This window comes from Salmo salar, chromosome 04, assembly GCF_965601325.2.
Source record: "Salmo salar chromosome 04, fSalSal1, whole genome shotgun sequence".
Classification (NCBI taxonomy): Eukaryota; Metazoa; Chordata; class Actinopteri; order Salmoniformes; family Salmonidae; genus Salmo; species Salmo salar.
This window is the reverse complement of record NC_138294.1, coordinates 55954443-55981313: the sequence shown is the minus strand read 5'-3', so window position 1 is coordinate 55981313 and position 26871 is coordinate 55954443. Positions and strand designations below refer to the sequence as shown.

Genomic DNA, 26871 nt, shown 5'->3' with positions numbered 1-26871 from the left:
ACACATCATTGCACATGTCAGAATTTAGGCTATTTCTAAATTGCTTTGACTTAGGAGTCAGGTGTGTATAAAAAGGACTGAGGAGTCAGGTGTGTATAAAAAGGACTGAGGAGTCAGGTGTGTATAAAAAGGACTGAGGAGTCAGGTGTGTATAAAAAGGACACTGCTCATCTCTGCCCTGCATCACACTGCCGTCTACTGGTTACTGTATGGTAGTGCCCACCAGTAATATACTTCACCTTCTTTTATTGATGCACACTTGCACACAAAGATGTACATACCTCTATGCAGGGAACTGATGCCTTTCACCCATAGAGGTATTACATTAACTTGCACTCCAGGGATGATGATTAGGTTTCCAGTTATGACTATTATGATTATAACCGTTGGTATTATGATAATGATTACAATTTCGGTAAAACTGATTACGTCATCTTTTACTATTTACATACGTCAAGCCATGTTTTCTGGGAAACGTAGTTTTTGTATGTCTGTATCTTGATGTTTTAGTTGAGAATGGTGTACAGTGTGCAAACATGCCCCATAGTGCAATGTGGCAAACGGGTTGGTGGAGAGGATTGGTTGTTTCGTGAAAGGAGAACAATCTTAGCTGCATTTGCACATTTCTTTTCAATTTGTTGCTGCGAAAAAGCTACCCGGTATTGGAAGAAAAATCGTAGCGTATGGTTGGTTCGAAGGAGGGGCAAGATTTGGTAGTTGACTGAACGGCCTTGGCCCCGCGTTCGACTGAATGGAGAAACAGCTGCATTTGAATTTGTTAGCCTCCAGACCTCCCGTGCCAGGAGGTTTGCAGTCTGGGTCTAAAATGAGAATGGGGTGAGTTCATAGTCAGTACAGTAGTTGAGGTGCTTAGCGAGGTTTTCTCTGATAGTTGTGACTAAGCACTGCAACTGGAGAATGCATAGCTAACTAACATGGCCCAACAACAGTCTCTTTCTATTTTTAACTGTGGTAAAGCTAGCTAGCTAAGTTCACAACATAGCTAGCAAGCTAAATGGGTAACGTTAGCAAGCTAACTAAAGTAACAGTTCAATCTATCTGACAGTTGACATTTGGTACTGAAACTAGTGAGGCGTTTCAATTGTATTATCTTGTCGTGAACAATGCTCGTATTCACTTGTTGTTCCATTCAAGTGCGACAGACAGCTGGTTTTGACAGGTCAGAAGGCTGTCATCATCAGTAACTTGAGTCGAGTCAAGTGACCGTTCTGAAAGCAGTTGCTAAGCTTGCTAGCTACGACTCTTTTTATGGGTTGTGCTGCCTCCATATTCTTCACTATTGTTATTTGAGTGAGTACTACTGGGCTTGAACTAGGGGATAATGTAGGACTGACTACACAGTTTGTTTAAAATAATCTTCCTGTTTCTATACTCCACCTGACACAGACCTGGACGGAAGAGAGACTTCTCCCCTCTGTCCTGGAGTCAATACTTTGAAACGATGGAAGATGTTGAAGTGGAAAACGATAACGGCAAAGATATATCCTTTACTGCGTAGGCCATAAGCTTGCTACTGTACTTCTACACATTGAATAGGACCATGAATAATGTATCTTATTTTTGAAAAATAATAAAAGGCCTTTCATACAGTGTGTAACTCCTGATCCAGTGCATCATGAGCATATAATGTGGCACTGGGCAACGTGACCGGGAAGATTTTAATTTACCGGCCATTTGAGAAATGTAAATTGTAAGAGACAATTTATGCTTGAACTGAAAATGTGGTCAGAGACTCCATATGAGGATGTGTAAATTGCCGAGCCTCAGGAGGCATACAGAGGCCTTATTGAGCTCTGTACTGCATCACCATGCGCTGCCCACATTTTGTAACAATGCGGTGGGCTCCATATAGCTCTGCATTGACATGATTGGTTGACAGTAGGTGGGGGCAGGAGGTCCTGGAAACACAAACTCACTTCCTTGACAACAGCTCTGCACTTCTCCGTGAAGTGCAAGAGGTATAAATGCCCTGCCTTCTGCAGTGGCTATAAATGCTGCACGGCCAATACAGACAGCGGATTGACCATGCAACGCCTTTAAGAACCCATTAGGGCATCCACCCATGGTGCTCAGAATGACATGCATCACATTTGGATTATGTTAATGCATTTTAACAGAACGTGTAACTCCTGTGATGAAGCAGCCAATAAAACTTCATTTTCAAGCAATTGCCAAAATGCAATTTGTGGGAAAACAATATTCTAAACAGCAAACCTTATAGCGGTTCCATATGTTAGAAACTTAGAATAGAGGGTTAATCTAAAGATGCAACAACCAAGATGGGTTGCTATTATGACTAGTACAGTATGGTGCCTTTGGCTTCTGGACATCAATAGAAAGTTGAGATGAAAACCAATAGAACAGGAGAGAAATGGCATAGCGGTGGATTCAATAGGAAAGTAAATGGAAATATGACTTGGCCACAGCGGAATCGATAATCATTAACTTATAAAAAGAAAAATACCTGTGAATTGTTTTAAATCATAAACTCGTAGACCTATGCCAATTTGGGGGTGCCTGTAATTTGGGCAGCGCCGGTGGCAATAGTCCCAGCTGATTATTGAGTTGCTGCTTTCAGTGAACAGAATCTTAAATATGTGTGAAAATAATGTGCCTTGAACGGTGGCGATTTTGGCATGTAAATCTTGGTGGGGCAAACTCCTTTATTAACATGAATTTTTTTTTTTTATATATACTTATGCATGCCAGCAAAGCCGCTAAACAATACATGAATTGCACTATAACGGTGACAAACGGTGCCCACAAACTGTTAGGGCCTACATAAAGCTGTCCCAACAGCAGAGCTTTCTTTTCAGGACCATGGAGTGATTTCTTACCACTGCTACACCTGGCTTTCAGCAGAGCCTTGTCTGGCAGCGAAGCAGTTCATTTAGCCTCATTTACTGCCTTTTTTATAAAAAAAACAGCTGATATAGCTGACTTGCTTAAACAAATGTGGTTTTTACTTACAATTGAGATGTACAAACTATGGCATAAGGGAATGATGAGTAGATAAGAGGCAATCTGTAATTTCGATTAGGACATTAATGAGCGAGCTAAGACGGACGTAGTCAATATAACTATTTGTTCGGCACTTTTGAAATGTACAGCGACAGAATTCAGAACATGGGCCGTTCTTAGTTTTCTCCCTGTACACCAAGTCAGAACCGTGGTATAAATAACGGGGTCATATAAGCAGACAATGAAAGCTTTCAATATTCGATGATAACATTTCTCTAAAACATGCTATAGGCTACATTTTTTATTTATTTATTTATTTCACCTTTATTTAACCAGGTAGGCAAGTTGAGAACAAGTTCTCATTTACAATTGCGACTTGGCCAAGATAAAGCAAAGCAGTTCGACAACATACAAAAACACAGAGTTACACATGGAGTAAAACAACATACAATCAATGATGCAGTAGAAAAAAAAATAAATAATAATAATAATCCATAATACATGTGCACCACCAAGTCAGAACAGTAGGCTAAATTCTGAGGGGGAAAGGGACTATATTATTAGGGTGAGGCACATGGGCTGCTAACAGCTTAATACACAACATACACTTAGTATTATGTTCTTAGCTATCGTATACGTATCTCCTTGGCATATTATATCATTTATGCAGCAGCATACAATACATTTTTGGATTCATCGTTGTGCTGCGCTCACTTGAACAGGAAGTTGGCACGGCACTCCATCTTTTGGGCAAATTTTGACATGAAACGTTATCAAAGTCTTGCTTTCTCTAGATTTGTGGTGCTCAAGACAACTGGGAACTCAGGAAAAACTAGAGGCCCGAGTTCACGACTTGTGATTCTGAGTTGGATGACCGTTCAAAACGTATTTTCCCAGTTGGAGCTAATTTTTTTCAGAGTTCCCATTTGTCTTGAACTCACTGAAGTCTGAAATTACCCAGTTCTGAGTTTCCATTTGTTTTGAACGCGGCAGAAGTCGTGCTGGATTGACAGCATGACCAATGTATTCAACTTTTTCTGGCTATAGTGTTGCATGTGAATGTTAATCCTTTAAGCTTGGAAAAGACACCCTTAAACCCAGACTTGGACCACACGCCCTCCACTGAATAGCAGGCAGGGGAAGCAAAATAGTGATTGCTTTGCAACGCTTGCAGTTAGCCACTGATTCCTTCCAAACCACTCATTGTTGAATCTGCGATTTCCAACTTGTTGTTTAATGGCCGATGAGCACCGATACGTTTTATCTTCATATGACAAGGATTGAAAAGGATTTGCCAGTAGATTGTCGACATGATTCATGACTGCTTGCCTGCTAAGATTTTGAAAGTATGATATTGACAGTCCAATCAAAGCTACGATAGATGCATCTTCACTTTTTCCACATTTGTGTTACGTTACAGCTTTTTACTTAGGTATTTGGCAGCGATTACAGCCTCGAGTCTTCTTGGGTATGACGCTACAAGCTTGGCACACCTGTATTTGGCGAGTGTCTCCATTAGTTTTTTCTGCAGATCCTCTCAAGCTCTGTCAGGTTGGATGGGGAGCGTTGCTGCACAGCTATTTTCAAGTCTCCAGAGATGTTAGATCGGGGTTCAACTCCGGGCTCTGGCTGGTCCACTCAATGACATTCAGAGACTTGTCCCGAAGCCACTCCTGCGTTGTCTTGGCTGTGTGCTTAGGATCGTTGTCATGTCGGAAGGTGAACCTTCGCCCCAGTCTGAGGTTTTCATCATGGATCTCTCAGTACTTTGTTCTGGAGTGGCTTACGTCTGTCCACTCTAGTCACCACTCTGATTGGTGGAGCGCTACAGAGAGAGGCTACTTTGAAGCAAGCTAAGACATGCCTCATCATATGAAGTAAAACATTCAGGTTTCTTTTTTCAAAATGCATACTGCTTCAAGTTCACGTTGTAAAGTGGTGGGTGATGCGCTGATAGCCTGTTGCCGGCAGTTTAATGGTGCTTCAATTACCAATAAAAATGGTAGCTATTTTTTATCATGCACAGAAACTGTTCTTAATAGGCAATTGCTTTTAGAATTTTTATGCAATGAATGGGCTTTGGAGAAGCAAAATAAATCCCCTTTAAAATAGGTTCTGTATGTTGTGCACATAAACTCAGCAAAAAAAGAAACATCCCTTTTTTCAGGACCCTGTCTTTCAAAGATAATTCGTAAAAATCCAAATAACTTCACAGCTCTTCATTGTAAAAGGTTTAAACACTGTTTTCCATGCATGTTCAATGAACCATAAACAATTAATGAACATGCACCTGTGGAACGGTTGTTAACTAACAGTTTACAGACGGTAGGCAATTAAGGTCACAGTTATGAAACCTTAGGACACTAAAGAGGCCTTTCTACTGACTCTGAAAAACACAAAAAGAAAGATGTCCAGGGACCCTGCTCATTTGCGTGAACGTGCCTTAAGCATGCTGCAAGGAGGCATGAGGACTGCAGATGTGGCCAGGGCAATAAATTGCAATGTCCATACTGTGAGATGCCTAAGACGGCGCTACAGGGAGACAGGACGGACAGCTGATCGTCCTCGCAGTGGCAGACCATGTGTAACAATGCCTGCACTGGATTGGTACATCCGATCATCACACCTGCGGGACAGGTACAACAACAATAACTGTTGCGACATTTCTGTAATTAATCAAATTAATTAAGCAAGTACCAATCAAAAGTTTGACACACCTACTCATTCCAGGATTTCTTTATTTTTACTATTTTCTACTGTTAGGTTCTTATTTTTCTGAGTAAATAACTCACGGACACTAGAGAAGCTTAACCAAGTTTAATACTTCCCGAAGTTTCTGTACAGCTGTATTCAACCCCGGTCTCCCGCTTGCCCGCATTCTCTATTACAGCCATTATTGAAGGTACTTGAGGTCACCGGGAAAGTCTGGACATGGCCTACTCTCCCTTATGTAAGGAATTAGGCACTTTCCCATGTTTACTACAGTATGTATTAGAGGTCGACTGACTGATTTTTCAACGCCAATACCGATTATTGGAGGACCAAAAAAAGCCGATACTGATTAATCGGCCAATTTTTATATATTTGTAATAATGACAATTAAAACATTACTGAATGAACAATGAACACTTTTATTTTAACTTAATATAATACATCAATAAAATAAATTTAGTCTCAAATAAATAATGAAACATGTTCAATTTGGTTTAAATAATGCAAAAACAAAGTGTTGGAGAAGAAAGTAAAAGTGCAGTATGTGCCATGTAAAAAAGCTAACGTTTAAGTTCCTTGCTCAGAACATGAGAACATATGAAAGCTGGTGGTTCCTTTTAACATGAGTCTTCAATATTCCCAGGTAAGAAGTTTTAGGTTGTAGTTATTATGACTGTTTCTCTCTCTATACCATTTGTATTTCATATACCTTTGACTATTGGATGTTCTAATAGGTACTTTAGTATTGCCAGCCTAATCTCGGGAGTTGATAGGCTTGAAGTCATAAACAGCGCAATGCTTGAAGCATTGCAAAGAGCTGCTGGCAAACGTAGGAAAGTGCTGTTTGAATGAATGCTTACGAGCCTGCTGCTGCCTACCACAGCTCAGTCAGACTGCGCTATAAAATCATAGACTTAATTATAATGTAATAACACACATACGAGCCTTAGGTCATTAATATGGTCAAATCCGGAAACTATCATTTAGAAAACAAGACGTTTATTCTTTCAGTGAAATACAGAACCGTTCTGTATTTTATCTAACTGGTGGCATCCATAAGTCTAAATATTGCTTACATTGCACAGACGGCCCAAACTGTTGCATATAGCCTGACTCTGCGTGCAATGAACGCAAGAGAAGTGACACAATTTGCCTAGTTAATATTGCCTGCTAACATTAATTTCTTCTAACTAAATTGATGTTTATGGTTAGGTTCATTCGTGCAACAATTTGCTTTTTTCGCAAATGCGCTTTCGTTAAATCATCTCCCGTTTGGTGAAGTTGGCTGTCTTTGTTAGGAAGAAATGGCCTTTACACAGTTCGGAACGAGCCAGGCGGCCCAAACTGCTGCATATACCCTGACTCTGTTGCACAGAAGGCAAGAGAAGTGACACAATTTCCCTAGTTAAAAGAAATTCATGTTAGCAGGCAATATTACCTAAATATGCAGGTTTAAAAATATATACTTGTGTATTGATTTTAAGAAAGGTGTTGATGTTTATGGTTAGGTACACATTGGTGCAACGACAGTGCTTTTTTCGCGAATGCGCTTGTTAAGTCACCCGTTTGGCGAAGTAGGCTGTGATTCAATGATAAATTAACAGGCACAGCATCGATTATATGCAACGCAGGACAAACTAGATAAACTAGTAATATCATCAACCATGTGTAGTTAACAAGTGATTTATGTTAAGATTGATTGATTGTTTTTTACCAGATACGTTTAATGCTAACTAGCACCTTACCTTGGCTCCTTGCGGCACTCGCATAACAGGTAGTCAGCCTGCCACGCAGTCTCCTCGTGCAGTGCAATGTAATGGGCCATAATCGGTGTCCAAAAATGCCGATTTACCGATTGTTGTGAAACCTTGAAATCGGTCCTAATTAATCGGTTGACCTCTAGTATGTATTGTAGGCTATGTTTACTTCTCAGATGGCAACAACAACTGCCCGAGTTACACCAGGAATGCACAATCCCTCCATCAGTGCTCAGACTGTCCGCAATAGGCTGAGAGGCTGGGCTGAGAGGCTGGACTGAGGGCTTGTAGGCCTGTTGTAAGGCAGGTCCTCACCAGACATCACCGGCAACAACATTGCCTATGGGCACAAAACCACCGTCGCTGGACCCAGACAGGACTGGCAAAATGTGCTCTTCACTGACAAGTCGTGGTTTTGTCTCACCAGGGGTGATGGTCGGATTCGCGTTTATCGTCAAAGGAATGAGTGTTACACCGAGGTCTGTACTCTGCAGCGGGATCGATTTGGAGGTGGAGGGTCCGTCATGGTCTGGGGCGGTGTGTCACAGCATCATCGGACTGAGCTTGTTGTCATTGCAGGCAATCTCAACGCTGTGCGTTACAGGGAAGACATCCTCCTCCCTCATGTGATACCCTTCCTGCAGGCTCATCCTGACATGACCCTCCAGCATACTGCTCGTTCCGTGCGTGATTTCCTGCAAGACAGGAATGCCAGTGTTCTGCCATGGCCAGCGAAGAGCCCGGATTTTAATCCCATTGAGCACGTCTGGAACCTGTTGGCTCGGAGGATGAGGGCTAGGCCCCCCCCCCCCCCCACAGAAATGTCTGGGAATTTGCAGGTGCCTGCCTTGTTTGAAGAGTGGGGTAACATCTCACAGCAAGAACTGGCAAATCTGGTGCAGTCCATGAGGAGGAGATGCACTGCAGTACTTAATGCAGCTGGCCAGATACTGACTGACTTCTGATTTTGACCCCCCCTTGTTCAGGGACACATTATTTAATTTCTGTTAGTCACATGTCTTTGGAACTTGTTCAGTTTGTCTGTTGTTGAATCTTGTTATGTTCATACAAATATGTACACATGTTAAGTTTGCTGCAAATAACCGCAGTTGACAGTGTGAGGACGGTCTTTTTTTGCTGAGTTTAGTTGTGATTATTGTTGGATAAATAAGATACACGATGACTCGAGGCCGAATTCCACAAAGTTGTGGAAATTATCCTATAGACCGATAAGCATGAGGGTCTACTGTATTTCCATCAATTGGTATTTCCATCATTGAATATAAAGCATTATTTTGCCATAGGATATTTTTTTTTCTCCTGGCAAGTTTTATCAGCTTTAGCAGAAGCCCTGATGTGTCTGTACTCTATATTCCTTGACTACTCTGCACACGTTCAGAATCTATAGCAGTGGCCAGCATGGTCCTGTGCTTCTACTGCTCCATGGAGGAGGCCACTCTGCTCTCTCCTGGGCTGTGTTCACTGTGAGTAATACTATCAAATAGCAGAGAGCACCCATCCTGTTTTATGTACACACACTACAGTGGTTCCTCCTTTAAATGTTGCGACATTACGCCGCGGGACTTAGAGGTAATTTGTGATTACGGTACGGTACCCTTCGTCACCACGTCATTGCTCCAGACCAGCACAAGGGGGAGTTCTGATTATGCTTTTGGGTCCTACTGTGTCTCTGACAATGAATGGACGACATAAACCTAAAAAAAAGTTGCGGCTGTCAGTGAAACTGATAATTGTGCACGACTTCAGTATTACTTACTAAAACTGTTACACTAAGGTTTTTATTTTGTTAGGATTATTTTGCTCTTACTGTGCTGTTAAAAGTGGTTTAGGTCTTATTTATTTAAAGAGCATATTGAAGTTAGACGCAATAGCCTACAACTATTTTAGCACGGTTTCGCGCTGCTCTGAGACAAGCATGGGGACTTGTCTTGATAAATCAATGAGATTTTTATTTTCACTAAATCTCCGTTTGGGGTTTGGTTAGACTAGGATTAGAAAATAGAAATGTTATGCTCTTAGTGTAGCCTTTATTTAACCAGGCAAGTCAGTTATGAACAAATTCTTATTTACAAGGACAGCCTACTCCTTCCTCCCTGTCGGGGAATTGAACCCCGTTCTCCCGCGTGCCCTGGCCGCACAACATGGGGATTCTTCAGCTAAATAGCCCGGTACTGTACTGCTGACCGTCACGTTGTACAGTGCCATACTTTCCAACCCATCCTAACGGAAACCCAGAGGGTTTTTTGTTTTTTTTGGAATACAATCACCATAATATTAATCAAATGAATTAAACAAGTACCAGTCAAAAGTTTGGACACACCTACTCATTCCAGGATTTCTTTATTTTTACTATTTTCTACATTGTAGAATAATAGTGAGGACATCACAACTATGACATAACACATATGGAATCAGTTAAGAACAAATTCTTATTTACAAGGACAGCCTACTCCATACTCCCCATCGGTGAATTGAACCTTGGTCTCCCACTTGCCCGCATTCTCTATTACAGCCATTATTGAAGGTACTTGAGGTCACTGGGAGAGTCTGGACATGGCCTGCTCTCCGTTATGTAAGGAATTAGGCACTTTCCCATGTTTACTACAGTATGTACTGTAGGCTATGTTTACTTGTCAGACTGCACAGTAGCCTAATAAACAAATGCAGGTGGCTTATATCTTCAAAATGCTTTATTATCCAAATGTAAAGCATATGCTGATGAAGAAATACAGTACTGTACAGTATCTTTATACTGTCATTAAGAAAATAAAGATAAAAATACTCTTTCAAAATGCAGATGTTGATTTAGTTATGGATCCATAATAAATTACTATGGGAATAAATATCACTGAAAAACAGAAATATTGGAACAAAGTTGTCTAATGAAGGCAAATAAATTGTTGCTTACTGTAAAATACTCTTTCAAACACACATAGTCACGTTGTATGCATGCGCCTTCCCGCTGTGGACGTCTATTTCAGCAGTGTTTCTCGCTGCTCTGAGACAAGCATGGAGAAACGAAAATGTTCAATTATATTCCATGATATTCTTAAGATATATGTGTTGACAGAATATAAGCAAGTGATGTCTGCTAAATAATCAAGTTAGGTTTCTCCAGAAATAAGTGATTCTAAATAACAAACTGCCTTTATTTACAAATTGTTGAGAATGTTTCACCCCATGTTCAAGAATTGCCTTTTTCTCGCTCACGCTAGGTTAAATGAAAACGAAATTTCCAAAATATCTTTACTTTTTAAACAAGCGATTTATTATTAATTAATATAGAATAATATAAAATATAATATTCTCACAGATCCTAACGGAAAATGACCCTTAGATATTAATATAGAATCCTCAAATCCTCTAAATGTATTTATTGGCGGAGAGTCACGTCATTGAAAAAAATATTTGTAGATATACTGTATGCCTACCATAGGCGAAATGAGTATTGGTTACACTTCAATTAGGGTGTGGAAATGTTATGCCCCTTTAGATATTAATTTAGAATCCTCCAATCCTCTTATGCTGTAGCCTACTCCCGACCGTCACGTTGTACAGCGCAATATTTTCCATTCCATCCTAACGGAAACCCTGAGGGTTTCGTTTTTCTCGGAATAGAAACCCCATAATATGAATCAAATGAATTAAGCCACATTTCTTAATCAATCCCATATACTATGTTATTACAAAAAAGGTTTTCAATTATCTAGTAATGCCAATAAGGGAGATTATCAAATGCTTCTCAAAGTTGCCCTCTGGTGGTCAAACTAGCACTAACTTGCATTAACGTAAAAAATGGCTGACAATTAAATAACGTGCCATAGAATGCTGCAGCAGCCCGCAAGGTGTGCTGCAGTATGACGCAACTTTTAAAGGAGGAACCACTGTATCATCACAACATGTCCTGCATTTAAGGTTGTGTTAAGTGACTGTTGAATATGGAGCAGTATGTTTGTGAGCCTGCCTTTTAGCACAGATTGACACTGCATTCAGGCCAGAGTTAACACAAACCCACTCTGTGTAAACTGTTTTCAGGAGGTGATATATAGCAGAATTAACTGCAGGGTGGTGGCTATGGACCTCAGGGCCCATGGTGAGTGGCTAACTCTTCCTCATGATGACACACATTTCATCTGGTTACCTCATATTCATCTCAATAGTATTATTTTATTTTATTGTTTTCTGTCCCACACAGGTGACACCAAAGTAAAGAATTCTGACGATCTCTCAGCGGAAACGATGGCCAAGTAAGTTGTCAGGAATTTTTGGGCTACTAACATTTACAGATAAAATTACCCACATGCTCTGTCATTCAGAGATGAGTGTTATGCAGGGCGAGTGATGAGGGAGGTATTGTGTTGTTGAGATGGTATGGGAGGGAACAGGACAGGACAGGAGGCAGTGGTGTAGGTGTACTGCAGGGGGGTGAAGAGAACCTGCTGGAGAGAGAGGACTGAGTCAGATGAACCATCTGCTGCTGCTGCCTCCCACTGAGACACTGATCTGCTGTTTGATGCAAGGAGAAAACAGGCTTGCTGCATCCCCCAAAATAGTGTTTATATCAACAAAGTGCCAGTGGGAAGAAACTGACATCTCTTCCTGTCTCTGCTCTGGAAGCTAAGGGATAGAGATTCCTATATTGTCCATATTCTGTTGTCTGTGGTTGTTTGAGGAGCTGGATAAGGCTGGTTTGTATGAGTGAGATTGTTCCTGCAGTTGGTTGATGCTGGTGTTGTCTCCACCAGGGACATTGGCAAAGTGGTTGAAGCACTCTATGGAGAAAACCCACCTCCGATCATGATGATTGGACACAGCATGGGTGGAGCTATAGCAGTTCACACTGCTGCAGCCAACCACGTGCCGTCGTTACTTGGCCTTTGTGTCATTGACGTCGTGGAAGGTGATTATAGTACTTGTTTTTTTGTTTTGTCCCATGATCGGGACTTGTCTTTTGATGATCAAACAAGCAGCAGTTCGGGAGCTGACAAAAGAGAAAATTGATTAATTCATTGTTTTATATGCTTCTAGTAAAGTGATATGACACAGCTAGGCGTATTCATCAATTTATTGATTGACTGATTAGTTAATCATATTTATGCTATTGTGTTTATTCAGGCACAGCAATGGATGCCTTGAACAGTATGCAGAATTTCCTCAGGAGTCGACCAAAGACCTTTAAGTCTGTGGAGAATGCCATTGAGTGGAGGTGAGGTGCTGTCCATACATGCTGAAGCGTAAAAATACTCAAATGCTTTACTATTAGAGCATAATCCAAGTAATGTGTTCTCTGAACTTGTCCATCCCCCCATCAGTGTGAAGAGTGGACAGATCCGAAACATTGAGTCAGCCCGGGTGTCCATGGGAGGCCAGGTGAAAAAGTAAGTCTGGACTTTATGATGTGACTGTTCAGGACCTGTAACTAAATACAAGTCTTTACCTCCTCCATAGATGTGAGGAACCCCTCAACAGTCCAGGTGTCTCCAAAAGCATCGGTGAAGTCATCATTGAAGAGGAAGAGGAGGAGGAGGAGGAGAAGGAGAATCCAATCAGAAGAGAAAGAAGGAGGACGACCAAGAGGTCAGGGCTGGGCTGATTAGTGGGAAATGTTGTTGATTTAAAAACATAACTACATTTTATACGTGCATTTGGAAAGTATTCAGACCCCTTGACTTTTTCCACATTCCAGAAATATTTACAAATGTATATAAAAATAATAAATGAAATCTGCTAATGCTGTGTTTTATGGTCTCCACTCTAGCACCGTGCCGCTAGTCTGGGTGTTGAGGACATGGGTTGTACTAGAGATAGCTTGAAGCTGACAATTGATTTGTGTTGGTGATAAAAACCTAAAAGCTAGCATTCTATAGACAAGATGTGGAGAGAGAGAGAGAGAGAGAGAGAGCGAGAGAGTCATCTTCCTAGCATCTGGGAAACTAAGTAAAATACCATCCTGTGTAGGTAACCAAGGTGGCTTATGGGAAGGTTAGAAGTGACTGACTAAGCAATCTTGGTATCAGCTATAGAAAAACTGTGCATCATCTAAAGGCTAGACTCTCAGCCTAACAGTCAGTCAAGACTGGTGGGCTGACGGTCTCATTATTGCAATAATTAATCGATATTAAATAAAGATGATTGTTTGAAGAAATTACCAAGACCAAGTCTCTCAGTACTGAATTTCCACGACAGTCTTCTTGGATATGACGCTACAAGCTTGGCACACCTGTATTTGGGGAGTTTCTCCTATTCTCTGCAGATCCTCTCAAGGTTGGATGGGGAGCGTCGCTGCACAGCTATTTCCAGGTCTCTCCAGAGATGTTCGATCGGGTTCAAGTTCGGGCTCTGGTTGGGCCACTCAAGGACATGCAGAGACTTATCCCGAAGCCAGTCCTGTATTGTATTGGCTGTGTACTATTGGTCACTGTCCTGTTGGAAGGTGAACCTTCGCCCCAGTCTGAGGTCCTGAGCACTCTGGAGCAGGTTTTCATCAAGGATCTCTCAGTACTTTGCTTTCCCTCGATCCTGACTAGTCTCCCAGTTCCTGCTGCTGAAAAACGTCCCCACATCATGACCACCATGCTTCACCGTAGGGATGGTGCCAGGTTTACTCCAGACGTGACGCTTGGCATTCAGGCCAAAGAGTTCAATCTTGGTTTCATCAGACCAGAGAATCTTGTTTCTCATGGTCTGAGAGTTTTTAGGTGCCTTTTGGCAAACTCCAAGCGGGCTGTCATGTGCCTTTGACTGAGGAGTAGCTTCTGTCTGGCCACTACCATAAAGCTCTGATTGGTGGAGTGCTGCAGAGATGGTTGTCCTTCTGGAAGGTTCTCCCATCTCCACAGTGGAACTCTGGAGCTCTGTCAGAGTGACCATTGGGTTCTTGGTCACCTACCTGATCAAGGCCCTTCTCCCGCGATTGTTCAGTTTGGCCGGGCAGCCAGCTCTAGGAAGAGTACGTATTTTCAAACGTCTTCCATTTAAGAATGATGGAGGCCACTGTGTTCTTGGGGACCTTCAATGCTGCAGACATTTTTGGTACACTTTCCCAGATCTGTGCCTCGACACAATCCTGTCTCGGAGCTCTACTGACAATTCCTTCGACCTCATCGTTTGGTTTTTGCTCTGACTTCCACTGTCAACTATAGGACCTTAAATAGACAGGTGTGTGTCTTTCCAAATCATATCCAATCAATTGCATTTACCACATGTGGACTCCAAGTTGTAGAAACATCTCAAGGATGATAAAAGGGAAACCGGATGCTCCTGAGCTCAATTTTGAGTCTCATAGCAAAGTGTCTGAGTATTTATGTAAATAAGGCATATCTGGGGGTTTTTACATTTTGAATACCCAAATTTCTAAATGTGTTTTTGCTTTGTCATTACTGGGTATTGTGTGTCGATTGATGACAAAACATTTTATTTAATACATTTAGAATAGGGCTGTAACGCAACAAAATGTGGGGAAAGGGTCTGAATACTTTCCGAATGCACTGTATGTATTCAGGTGGGTTTCTATGCATGAGTCTTCTTAGGCGTTAGTGGTTGGGCCGTTCCACAAATTGATGTTGAGAAGTGTAACTTGTTTCTTTAGACATTTTTTTTTATTTTTATGAATGGTTTCACCATATTAAAACAAGAGTTCAGTTCACATTACAGGGGTGACCATAAAATGAGGGACAAATTAATAACTAATCACATGAAATAAATAATACTCTTAAGAAATTATTCGAAAGCAACAAAATAACTAGGGCTTTTCAATTCTGATTAAAATCTTATTGGAAGTGATAGTGTTGACGAAGAGACATGTCAAAATACTGAATTTTGGCCCCTTAGCGAGCCTTTATTTATACTGAACAAAAAATGTAAACGTAACATGTAAAGTGTTGGTTTCATGAGTTGAAATAAAAGATCCCCCAAATTTTCCATGAGCACAAAAAGCTTATTTCTATAAAATGTTGTGCACAAATTTGTTTACATCCCTGTTAGTGAGAATTTCTCCTTTGCCAAGATAATCCATCCACCTGACAGGTATGGCATATCAAGAAGCTGATTAAACAGCATGATCATTACACAGATGGACCTTGTGCTGGGGACAATAAAAGGCAACTAAAATGTGCAGTTTTGTCGCACAACACAATGCCACACATGTCTCAAGTTTTGAGTGAACGTGCAATTGGCATGCTGACTGTAGGAATGTCCACCAGAGCTGTTGGCAGAGATTTGAATGCTAATTTTGCTACCATAAGCTGCCTCCAATGTTAATTTAGAGAATGTGGCAGTACGTCCAACCGCAGACCACGTGTAACCACACCAGCCCAGGACCTCCACTTCCGGCTTCTTCACCTGCGGGATCGTCTGAGATCAGCCACCCGACAGCTGATGAAACTGAGGAGTATTTCTGTCTGTAATAAAGCCCTTTTGTGGCCTATGCCCACCCATGGCTGCGCCCCTGCCCAGTCATGTGAAATCAATAGATTAGGGCCTAATGAATTCATTTCAATTGACTAATTTCTGTATATGAACTGTAACTCAGTAAAATCATTGAAATTGTTGCATTTTGCGTTTACATTTTTGTTCTGTGTGTGTATATATATATATATATATAAAATCTGTATTGAGTTCTCAATGTGGTCTATATTAAAGGGAACTTTATTTAATATATCAGGCTTTTAAAATTCCATATTGGTGCACCTATTCTACTTAAAATATAAAAGGCAAAAAAAAATTATTGGAACAACCCAGTTGGTGTATTCATCTGGGTGCATATGTCATCTTGGGGAAGTGTGTATTACATTTCCCACCTTTACACAGTCTGTTGTAGTGTGTACATGAAGAGTAAATTAACATAGGGCAGCGCACAATTATCCCAGTGTCGTCCGGGTTAGGGCTTGGCCGGGGTAGGCCGTCATTGTAAATAAGAATTTGTTCTTAACAGACTTGCCTAGTTAAATAAACTGTCTCTTGAGCTTCTTTAGGTGAAGAAGGAGAGCCTCTATACCTGGCAGATTGATCTGTCAAAGACAGAGAAGTACTGGGAGGGCTGGTTCAGTGGCCTGTCTGCCCTCTTCCTCTCCTGCCCTGTGCCAAAACTGCTCCTGCTCGCTGGTGAGTCCCTTAGTTAAGTCAGTTTTAATCCACATGACTTTAAATTGTTTTCAATATAATTAAAATACCTTTTTCGTCTTTGACATTGGACTAGAGCACACATTGTTGATATAACATTTCCCTCTTTACAGGTGTGGACAGGCTTGATAAAGATCTCACAATTGGACAGATGCAAGGTGAGGACGGCTTCATAGATTGTGTGTTAGGTTGGTTGGTTGTTTACAATTATGGCTCCGATAGTGACCGTGAAATCCCACTGTAGATCTACCCCCACCCACTCCTTGTTGGTTTACTGTCACAACATTTAAATCCAATAGAAGTGTGTTGCACATGAAGATTTGTGTTCTGTTTGTGTGCAGGGAAGTTCCAGATGCAGGTGCTCCCTCAGTGTGGCCATGCTGTCCATGAGGACGCCCCTGAAAAAGTGAGTGGGTTTTAACTGTCTGGATATGAAGGTATGAGGCTGAACAACTGCTTGGTGAATGTGCAGGCAGGTCACTAGAAACACATGTCGATTTTGGACGTTTGAAAATAAAATGTCGATATATGCTGTCCTCGGCGCTCACCCCAAAAATGTTAAACTACGGCATCACTCTGGGCTGGAACACACGACGCTCAGACCCAGAGCGCGCTGCTTAGACCACTGCGCCCGGCAGTTCACAATTGTCTAGCAAGCACGGAGAGTACTTGATGAGTTTTTATTTAATTTTGTTTAAAAAAAATTATGCTTGCCCCAAACCATAGCCCTAACCTTGACCACTAGGAATGAATGCCTAAAGTTGAGTTGTTTCTGTTTTAACCCTGTGTCTGTATGTAGCCTCGCTACTTTTATAGCCTCGCTACTGTATATAGCCTGTCTTTTTACTGTTGTTTTTCACTATTGGTTAGAGCCTGTAAGTAAGCATTTCACTGTAAGGTTGTATTCGGTGCACGTGACAAATAAACTTTGAATTGATTTGAACCACGTGGAATTAATGGTTAAAAAATTTACGTTCATCCAACTCCCGACGTGAAACTATGAGATCAAGTTGGCATGTCTTTCTTTTCCATTTTGTTGCGATAGTAGAGGTTCAGGCCAAGTAATATTGCACACAAAATACTATTCTCAATTAGGGCTCGTTGATATGGCCAAAATATCATATGTTATTTTACAAATTTTTTACGGTATTTTATGTTTTTGATTAATAAAAGTTCTAAATTTGCTTTTATGAGTAGTGCGTGACCATAGGGTGGCATCACATATATTCCAAATTATTTTAATGGGTCTTTCTCCATTCGGTTTGTTTTATACGCCAGGTCGCAGTTGTAAATGAGAACTTGTTCTCAATTAGCCTGCATGGTTAAATAAAGGTAATTTCCTGCATTTCCATCAATTTCTGCATTTCCTGCAGTCATTTGAGATCATTTCCACACTGCCACGATATGGGCAAAAATACTTGACCTTATTTTTAACCAAATGTTGCAATTGCGATTTAGATCAAAACACTTGGGTGAACTTTTGGAATTATGGAAATAGAATATTTATTATAATTATATAGTTAGAATATAATTAATAGTGGGCACTTTGAGTACAGTGTTGTTTGACATGACAACGAATGAAAATGCCATGGATGAGTTATTGTGACAGGGTAGGAACCAAAGTGATGTTCAGTGTTTGCTAGGGGACCCTACAATCTTTGGCTACATTAAATATTTATTCATACAGCCAACATATTCATGCTTTGCCTATTCCTCTTTGATTTAGAAGATACTGTTGCACAAACAACATGCTGATTTAAGCCTCCACCAGTACTGGTATCAGGCTGTATTAGCTAGCTACGTTTGCTCTGACTCAGTACTTTTATTAGCTCGTTTATTTTTTTATTGAATATCCGAAACATACAATGTACTTGCAGTGAAGCCGCTCAACAACTACATCATACCAGTCATCCAACAGACTCCCATTCAGAGCGATACACAGAAGCATCCAGGGTCAATTCCCTGCTCAAGGGCACGTTGACAGATCTCCCACCAGGCCAAAAAACGTGAACCCGAACCCTCCAAGATCCCCCCCCACAGTTCCCCAATAGCTGTTCCTCAACCATTCGAGACCCCTCCCACAGTCACCCCCCCCCCCCCCCAATAATAAAAATAAACCCCCCAATGCACCAACAACCAAGAGAATGAACTAAAGAGAAAAAAGAAAGACAGAAGAAAACAGCAAACAACAATGCAAAAAATTGTTTCAATGAAATAAACAAAAAAAATTCAACAAAGGACATCAAGGACAACTAAAATCATAACAGCAATGCCAACTGTATATGTTTGTGTGCATGTCTGGCATTATTACATGTATGTGTGTGTTCTTGTATGCGTTTATTTGAATGAGAGTGTGTGTATATGCATGTATACAAACACCTGCACGGCATCAGCCTCAGGCAAACCGGCATTAGTTGTTGTAAAAACACGCCCCCTCAGTGTCATTCAAAAGTACTTTTTATTATGTTTTATTTAAACTTTTCTCTCTTTTTTTAACTTTGACAATCATATCTTCCACACAGCAACTCCACTCCCACTTGTCTCCAATTCCACATCCCAACCCTCAGCTTCCTTCAGCCCATCCCATCTATCTCTGCTGGCCACCCTCTTCGGATTTCTACGCAACACATATCTTTCAACTATGCTGTGATGTTTAACGTACAATTTCAATCTATCTAAACGAATAGAATCCACAGTTTAAGATAAATATTTTTGCTAAGAGTATTAGTAATTGACTGTCCTGGTTTCTCCAGATCTCCTAACAATACTATTTCTAGGGTCAATTTTAGATCAATGCTATGCATTTTCAGCCATTCCTGAACCTGAGACCAGAAACAGGCTACCTGAGGGCAATACCAAAATAAATGGTTTATTGAATCTGTATCCTCACAACAAAATCTGCAGAGCTTCGATGATTTTATGCCCCAAATATTCAACATTTTGTTGGTGGCAAGAATTCTATATAATAATTTTAGCTGAAAAGCACAAAGTCTTGAATCTTGCGTTTTATATATCAACTCATACACCCTGTATCATGGAATCGGTACATCAAAAATCTCTTCCCAACTATTTTGCAATCTGTATGGCACAGTTGTCAACATCCTGGTCCTCAAATGAAACTGGTATACTTTCCTATTTATGCTATTTTTATTCCTCCGCCAGTTTTGATCTTTTATATTGGGCAGACAGACCAGTTCCCTACCTCCTTCCACTGCCACCTGCCGCCTCCAGTTTTGGGGTAATGCTGTTATCAATTGGTTGTACTCTTGGATTGAGCAGACCTTCCCGTACAATTCTGATAACTCCATGAAGGACATAACTCTACCATTCCAATTTACAATATAATTTAAGAACAAAATACCTTTTTCAAACATCTTTCCCATAAATACAGGTATTTTATTAACCAGCACACAGTGGGATGAAATTGAAATTGTAGCCAGCTCTGCAATGCTCGTTTGAAAAAGAGAGATACTTTTTTCAAAGTATCATTTTCAATTAATCGAAAATGAGACATGGCAATCGGCAAAAAGGCAATTTTTTTAAACAATGGATGAGCTTTTCTTTGTAATCTATTTGGGAACCATTTAGGGTTCAAGTAAAACTTTTGAATAAGTGAAGCTTTTAGAGAGCGGTTTAGTTATTTTATATTTAATAATGTCAACCCACCCAATTCATATTCATTATATAGATAGGCACATTTTATTTTGTCTGGTTTAGCGTCCCAGATAACGCAAAATATTTTTTGCTCATATGATTTGAAAAATGAACCATCAGGAGTAGGCAGCGCCATAAGTAAGTGAGTAAACTGAGATATATGACTAAGGAGTTAATCAGGGCAGTTTTTCCATGGTTGCAGGATCCTGTCTATTATTACTAGTTTTCTCTTGAAATTCATTGTGGAGAGCTTATATATATCTTTTGAGATATGAATACTAAGTATGTCTACTTCACCATCAGCCCATTTTATTGTAAACTGCAGGGTAATGTAAAAGTTGTATTTTTTTTAAATATCAATACATAATATTGTACACTTATCATAATTAGGTTTTAGTCCAGAGAGTACAGAAAGGTTATCTAGATCTTCAGTGAGACATTGCAGGGATCTAGCTTCCAGACTTAATATAAAACTTGAGTCATCGGCATATGTGGACACCTTTGTTTTTAAGCCTTGGATTTCTAATCCTCTAATGTTGTTATTGGATCTGATTTTAATAGCTAGCATTTCAATGGCCATAACGAATAGATATGGTGACAGCGGACACCCTTGTTTAACGCCTCTTGACAATACAAAAGTCTCTGAGAAGTAGCCGTTATTTACTATTTTACACCTGGGGTTGCCTTGCATTATTTTTACCCATTTTATAAGAGAATTACCAAAATTGAAAAAAAAAAATATATATATAAATAAAATCCCGTCTTAATTTATCAAATGCCTTTTCAAAATCCGCTATAAATACCAGGCCTGGCTTCTTAGATGTTTCATGATGTTCTATTATTTCTAGTAGTTGTCGTATATTATCTCCAATGTATCATCCATGTAAAAAACCTGTCTAATCAGGATGAACAATACCTGGTAAAACCCTTTTTTAATTCTGAGTGCTATGCATTTCGCTAGTATTTTTGCATCACAACATTGAAGTGTAAGGGGCCTCCAGTTTTTTAGATGGACTGGGTCTTTATATTTGCCATCTGGGTCTTGTTTCAGTAATAGAGCAATCAGACCTTCCTGCTGAGTCCCTGACATACTACCATTTCTATAGGAGTAGTTAAAACAATCTAACAATGGAGCTTTTAGTATATCAAAAAAGGCTTGACATACCTCTACCGGTATGCCATCAAGCCCTGGGGTTTTTCCAGAGTGAAAGGATTTAATAGCCTCAAAGTTATTCCTCCGTAATTTGGCCTTCACACTGATCTTTCTATACATTTTGTTAATTTTCAATTTTTTAAATATTATTTGGAAATAATTCCTTACCGTAAGCTCCATTCAGTGGGAGAGGATGAGACGGAAAAGAGAACATCTGTCTAAAATAATTAGCTTCCTCTTTTAAAATATAATTCGGAGAATCATAGATGACTCCGTATTCAGTAGCGAGTTTCTGCAAAATCTTTTTGTTAGCGTTCCTGTATAAGAGATTCAGGAAGAATTTTGTGCATTTTTCAGATCTTTTGCTTTATTTTTGTAATAGATTACATTAGATTGTTCTTGAAAAAGTTCCTAAAGTTATTTTTGTTTTTCCTCTAACTTATTTTGTATCTCTGTAGTATTGTTTTTATTTCTATCTACCTGTACTATTAGTACATGGATTTACAGTGGGGGGGGGGGGGGGAGTATTTGATCCCCTGCTGATTTTGTACGTTTGCCCACTGACAAAGAAAGGATCAGTCTATAATTTTAATGGTAGGTTTATTTGAACAGTGAGAGACAGAATAACAACAAAAATATCCAGAAAAACGCATGTCAGAAATGTTATAAATTGATTTGCATTTTAATGAGGGAAATAAGTATTTGACCCCCTCTCAATCAGAAAGATTTCTGGCTCCCAGGTGACTTTTATACAGGTAACGAGCTGAGTTTAGGAGCACACTCTTAAATGGAGTGCTCCTAACCACAGCCTGTTACCTGTAAAAAAAGACACCTGTCCACAGAAGCAATCAATCAATCAGATTCCAAACTCTCCACCATGGCCAAGACCAAAGAGCTCTCCAAGGATGTCAGGGACAAGATTGTAGACCTACACAAGGCTGGAATGGGCTACAAGACCATCGCCAAGCAGCTTGGTGAGAAGGTGACAACATTTGGTGCGATTATTCGTAAATGGAAGAAACACAAAAGAACTGTCAATATCCCTCGGCCTGGGGCTCCATGCAAGATCTCACCTTGTGGAGTTGCAATGATCATGAGAACGGTGAGGAATCAGCCCAGAACTACACGGGAGGATCTTGTCAGTGATCTCAAGGCAGCTGGGACCATAGTCACCAAGAAAACAATTGGTAACACACTACGCCGTGAAGAACTTAAATCCTGCAGTGCCCGCAAGGTCCCCCTGCTCAAGAATACATATGCATGCCCGTCTGAAGTTTGCCAATGAACATCTGAATGACTCAGAGGACAACTGGGTGAAAGTGTTGTGGTCAGATGAGACCAAAATGGAGCTCTTTGACATCAACTCAACTCGCCGTGTTTGGAGGAGGAGGAATGCTGCCTATGACCCCAAGAACACCATCTCCACCGTCAAACATGGAGGTGGAAACATTATGCTTTGGGGGTGTTTTTCTGCTAAGGGGACAGGACAACTTCACCGCATCATTTGACGGGGCCATGTACTGTCAAATCTTGGGTGAGAACCTCCTTCCCTCAGCCAGGGCATTGAAAATGGGTCGTGGATGGGTATTCCAGCATGACAATGACCCAAAACACACGGCCAAGGCAACAAAGGACTGGCTCAAGAAGAGTCACATTAAGGTCCTGGATTGGCCTAGCCAGTCTCCAGACCTTAATCCCATAGAAAATCTGTGGAGGGAGCTGAAGGTTCGAGTTGCCAAACGTCAGCCTCGAAACCTTAATGACTTGGAGAAGATCTGCAAGGAGGAGTGGGACAAAATCCCTCCTGAGATGTGTGCAAACCTGGTGGCCAACTGCAAGAAACGTCTGACCTCTGTGATTGCCAACAAGGGTTTTGCCACCAAGTACTAAGTCATGTTTTGCAGAGGGGTCAAATACTTATTTCCCTCATTAAAATGCAAATGATTTTATAACATTTTTGATGTTTTTTTTTCTGGATTTTTTTGTTGTTATTCTGTCTCTCACTGTTCAAATAAACCTACCATTAAAATTATAGACTGATCCTTTCTTTGTAAGTGGGCAAACGTACAAAATCAGCAGGGGATCAAATACTTTTTTCCCCCACTGTACCTTGTTAGTCTTGTCACTTTAGCCAGAAACTGCTTTTTTATTATTGATGAATATTGAATTGAATGACCTCTGAAGGTACATTTGAAAGGTATCCCAAACAATAAGGGGATTTGCTGAACCTATATTATACTGGAAAAATTCAGTTAAAGTTATTTTGTCTTAGTTAAAAATAAGTTATCCTCCAGTAAACTTTGATTAAATTTCCAATATCCCCGTCCACGTGGGAAATCTATTAGAGTTATGTGAATGCCAATTAGATGATGATCCAATCACATTCTGTCTCCTATTAAAACTTTTTTAAACTTTGACGAAAGAGACAAAGTAGTCAAGATGACTAGCTTGATTAAGTCTCTTCTGTATAGCTCACTAGGTCGGGTTTTTTTAGTCTCCAAATATCCACTATTTCTAATGTGTCCATAATATTTGTGTTTTCCTTAAGGGCACGGTGATAGTTTGTGGAGTGATTACCTTTACGGTCCATTGAGGTACTTAACACTGTTTTATAAACTCAGCCAAAAAAGAAACGTCCTTTCACTGTCAACTGCGTATATTTTCAGCAAACTTAACAACTGAGACACAAACTGAACAAGTTCTACAGACATGTGACTAATGGAAATGGAATAATGTGTCCCTGAACAAAGGGGGGGTCAAAATCAAAAGTAACAGTCAGTATCTGGTGTGGCCACCAGCACTGCAGTACTTAATGCAGCATCTTCTTCTCATGGACTGCACCAGATTTGCCCGTTCTTGCTGTGAGATGTTACACCACAGAACGAGCAGTATGGCTGGTGGCATTGTCATGCTGGAGGGTCATGTCAGGATGAGCCTGAGGAAGGGTACCATTTGAGGGAGGAGGATGTCTTCCCTGTAACGCATAGCGTTGAGATTGCCTGCAATGACAACAAGCTCAGTCCGATGATGCTGTGAGACACCGCCCCAGACCATGACGGACCCTCCACCTACAGGCTTCGGTGTAACGCTCATTCCTTTGACGATAAACGCAAATCCGACCATCACCCCTGGTGAAACACAACCGCGACTCGTTAGTGAAGAGCACTTTTTGCCAGTCCTGTCTGGTCCAGCAACGGTGGGTTTGTGCCCATAGGCAACACTGTTGCCGGTGATGTCTGGTGAGGACCTGCCTTACAACAGGCCTACAAGCCCTCAGTCCAGCCTCTCTCAGCCTATTGCGGACAGTCTGAGCACTGATGGAGGTATTGTGCGTTCCTGGTGTAACTCGGGCAGTTGTTGTTGCCATCCTGTACCTGTCCCGCAGGTGTGATGTTCAGATGTACCGATCCTGTACAGGTGTTGTTACACGTGGTCTGCCACTGCGAGGACGATCAGCTGTCCGTCCTGTCTCCCTGTAGCGCTGTCTTAGGCATCTCACAGTACGGACATTGCAATTTATTGCCCTGGCCACATCTGCAGTCCTCATACCTCCTTGCAGCATGCCTAAGGCACATTCATGCAGATTAGCAGGGACCCTGGACATCTTTCTTTTTGTGTTTTTCAGAGTCAGTAGAAAGGCCTCTTTTAGTGTCCTAAATTTTCATGACTGTGACCTTCATTGCCTACCGTCTGTAAGCTGTTAGTGTCTTAACGTCCGTTCCACAGGTGCATGTTCATTAATTGTTTATGGTTCATTGAACAAGCATGGGAAACATTGTTTAAACCCTTTACAATGAAGATCTGTGAAGTTACTTGGATTTCTACAAATTATCTTTGAAAGACAGGGTCCTGAAAAGGGGACGCTTCTTTTTTGCTGAGTTTAGTCTCCTACCATAGCCAGCTAACTAGCGATTAGCATGAGTGGCTAACACGATTTAGCTTAACTTGCTAAGAAAATACAAACTAGCTGTTTGCAGATGTAAGAAACAAAAACGAATTGTAATTGTAGAACGCTTGTGGATTTATATTAAGATCAAAGTGGAAACAGCATCGTTGTCATCAACATTGTTGCATGTGCTGCATTGACCATACAGACTGAACGAAAGTGTCTCGTGGTCAAGCAACACCAACATGCGGTCCTTGAGTGACAGGATGGGACTAGGTCTGTGTGGAAAGCGTCATGGAGAGAGGGAGCAGAGAGAGATGACTCAAGTAGCGGAGTAAACTATACAAATGGACGTTACACACGGCATATCACATTTAACAAACCAAACATTCAAATACCGTTAGAAGGTAAAGTAAAAACCCAAACCGGTCCGTGCATAAATACCGGTGTATATAGTTAAATATAGTATACCGCCCAACCCTATTCTCAATGTCTGGGAAGTCAAGTCTGGGAACTAAACCCACATTGTTTTTGTTTCCCCAGGTAGCAGACGCTCTGGCCTCGTTCATGGTCCGTCACAAGTTCACTGAACTCAAGGAGGGTTTCCTGTGGTAAGACTCATTTAACTCGAATAGAAACATATCACACATTTGTTTACAACATTGTTTATTACTTTTAAGTCTGCTTGTCCAATAGTCAATGTACAATCTCATTGTTAAGACCTGCATAAGCGTGTATCGCTTCTCTGCACTGTTAAAATCACATGATTTGTGGCCTGGGTGGTCTAGCAGTTAGGACTGCTGCCTACAACACATGCTTGCCGGTGGGGGTACAAATCCGTCCCACTGCCTTTATGACTAACTCTGTCTATCTCTCTCCTCAGTGAAATAAAAAACAAAACCCTCAATGTATATATACATTTTTTTTAAATCAACTCATAAATTATGGACTTCATACAATATAAGGTTTTGTAACAATTGCTGACACCAATATTGGTAGTTACTTTATAAGGTCTGTTTTGACAAGTAATTATTTTTGATATCTAATGGGATGCTAACTGGTACAGGAAAACCAAAAGGCATGTGTTGATGCTTTCGTGTTCTTGTTTTTTTTGTTGTCAAATTGTAACAGCTAATGGGAATGGGATCCAAATAAATAGTCATCTACATAGAAAAGAACCAGTTTTGCCCTGGACCCAAACAGCACTTATGGAGGAGTTGCCTGGAGCCTCATGGACACCATCTTCTGCCAATTACTCCCAACTGGAAGAAAATGGATTGGGATAAATTAAATAAACATGAGCACTATACAACTGCAAAATTCTCAGCACTTTGGTTCTTAAATTTAAATTAGCTTTTGTAATTAATTATTAATTTGCGAAATGTACATGTAGATCTTTTGCCAATATGACTTTGCCATTTTAGTTTTTTTTTAAATACAGGGATTTGGTTTCACCCATCCCACTCAACCTTTTTTTCTTTTCATTTCCTGTGATGGCTTGCCTGTTTCTTGTTCAACTCCATGTTGTGCTATGTGTTTAACATCGTTGGATTTTAAGAATGATGATTAAAAATGCATTAGGACAA

General features: G+C 40.6%; 1 protein-coding gene across 1 annotated transcript; it reads left to right on the top strand.

The window, feature by feature from the left end:
• The first annotated feature begins 529 nt into the window (after positions 1–529).
• On the top strand, positions 530–26871 carry LOC100195184 (protein phosphatase methylesterase 1). Its single transcript, NM_001140213.1, is given in 15 exon segments — positions 530–837; positions 1408–1501; positions 8843–8935; positions 11508–11565; positions 11668–11719; positions 12218–12372; positions 12588–12678; positions 12785–12850; positions 12921–13004; positions 13007–13049; positions 16445–16574; positions 16706–16750; positions 16934–16998; positions 25829–25896; positions 26417–26871. Coding segments are annotated over 15 exon segments (1134 nt in total). The 5' UTR covers positions 530–751; the 3' UTR covers positions 26421–26871.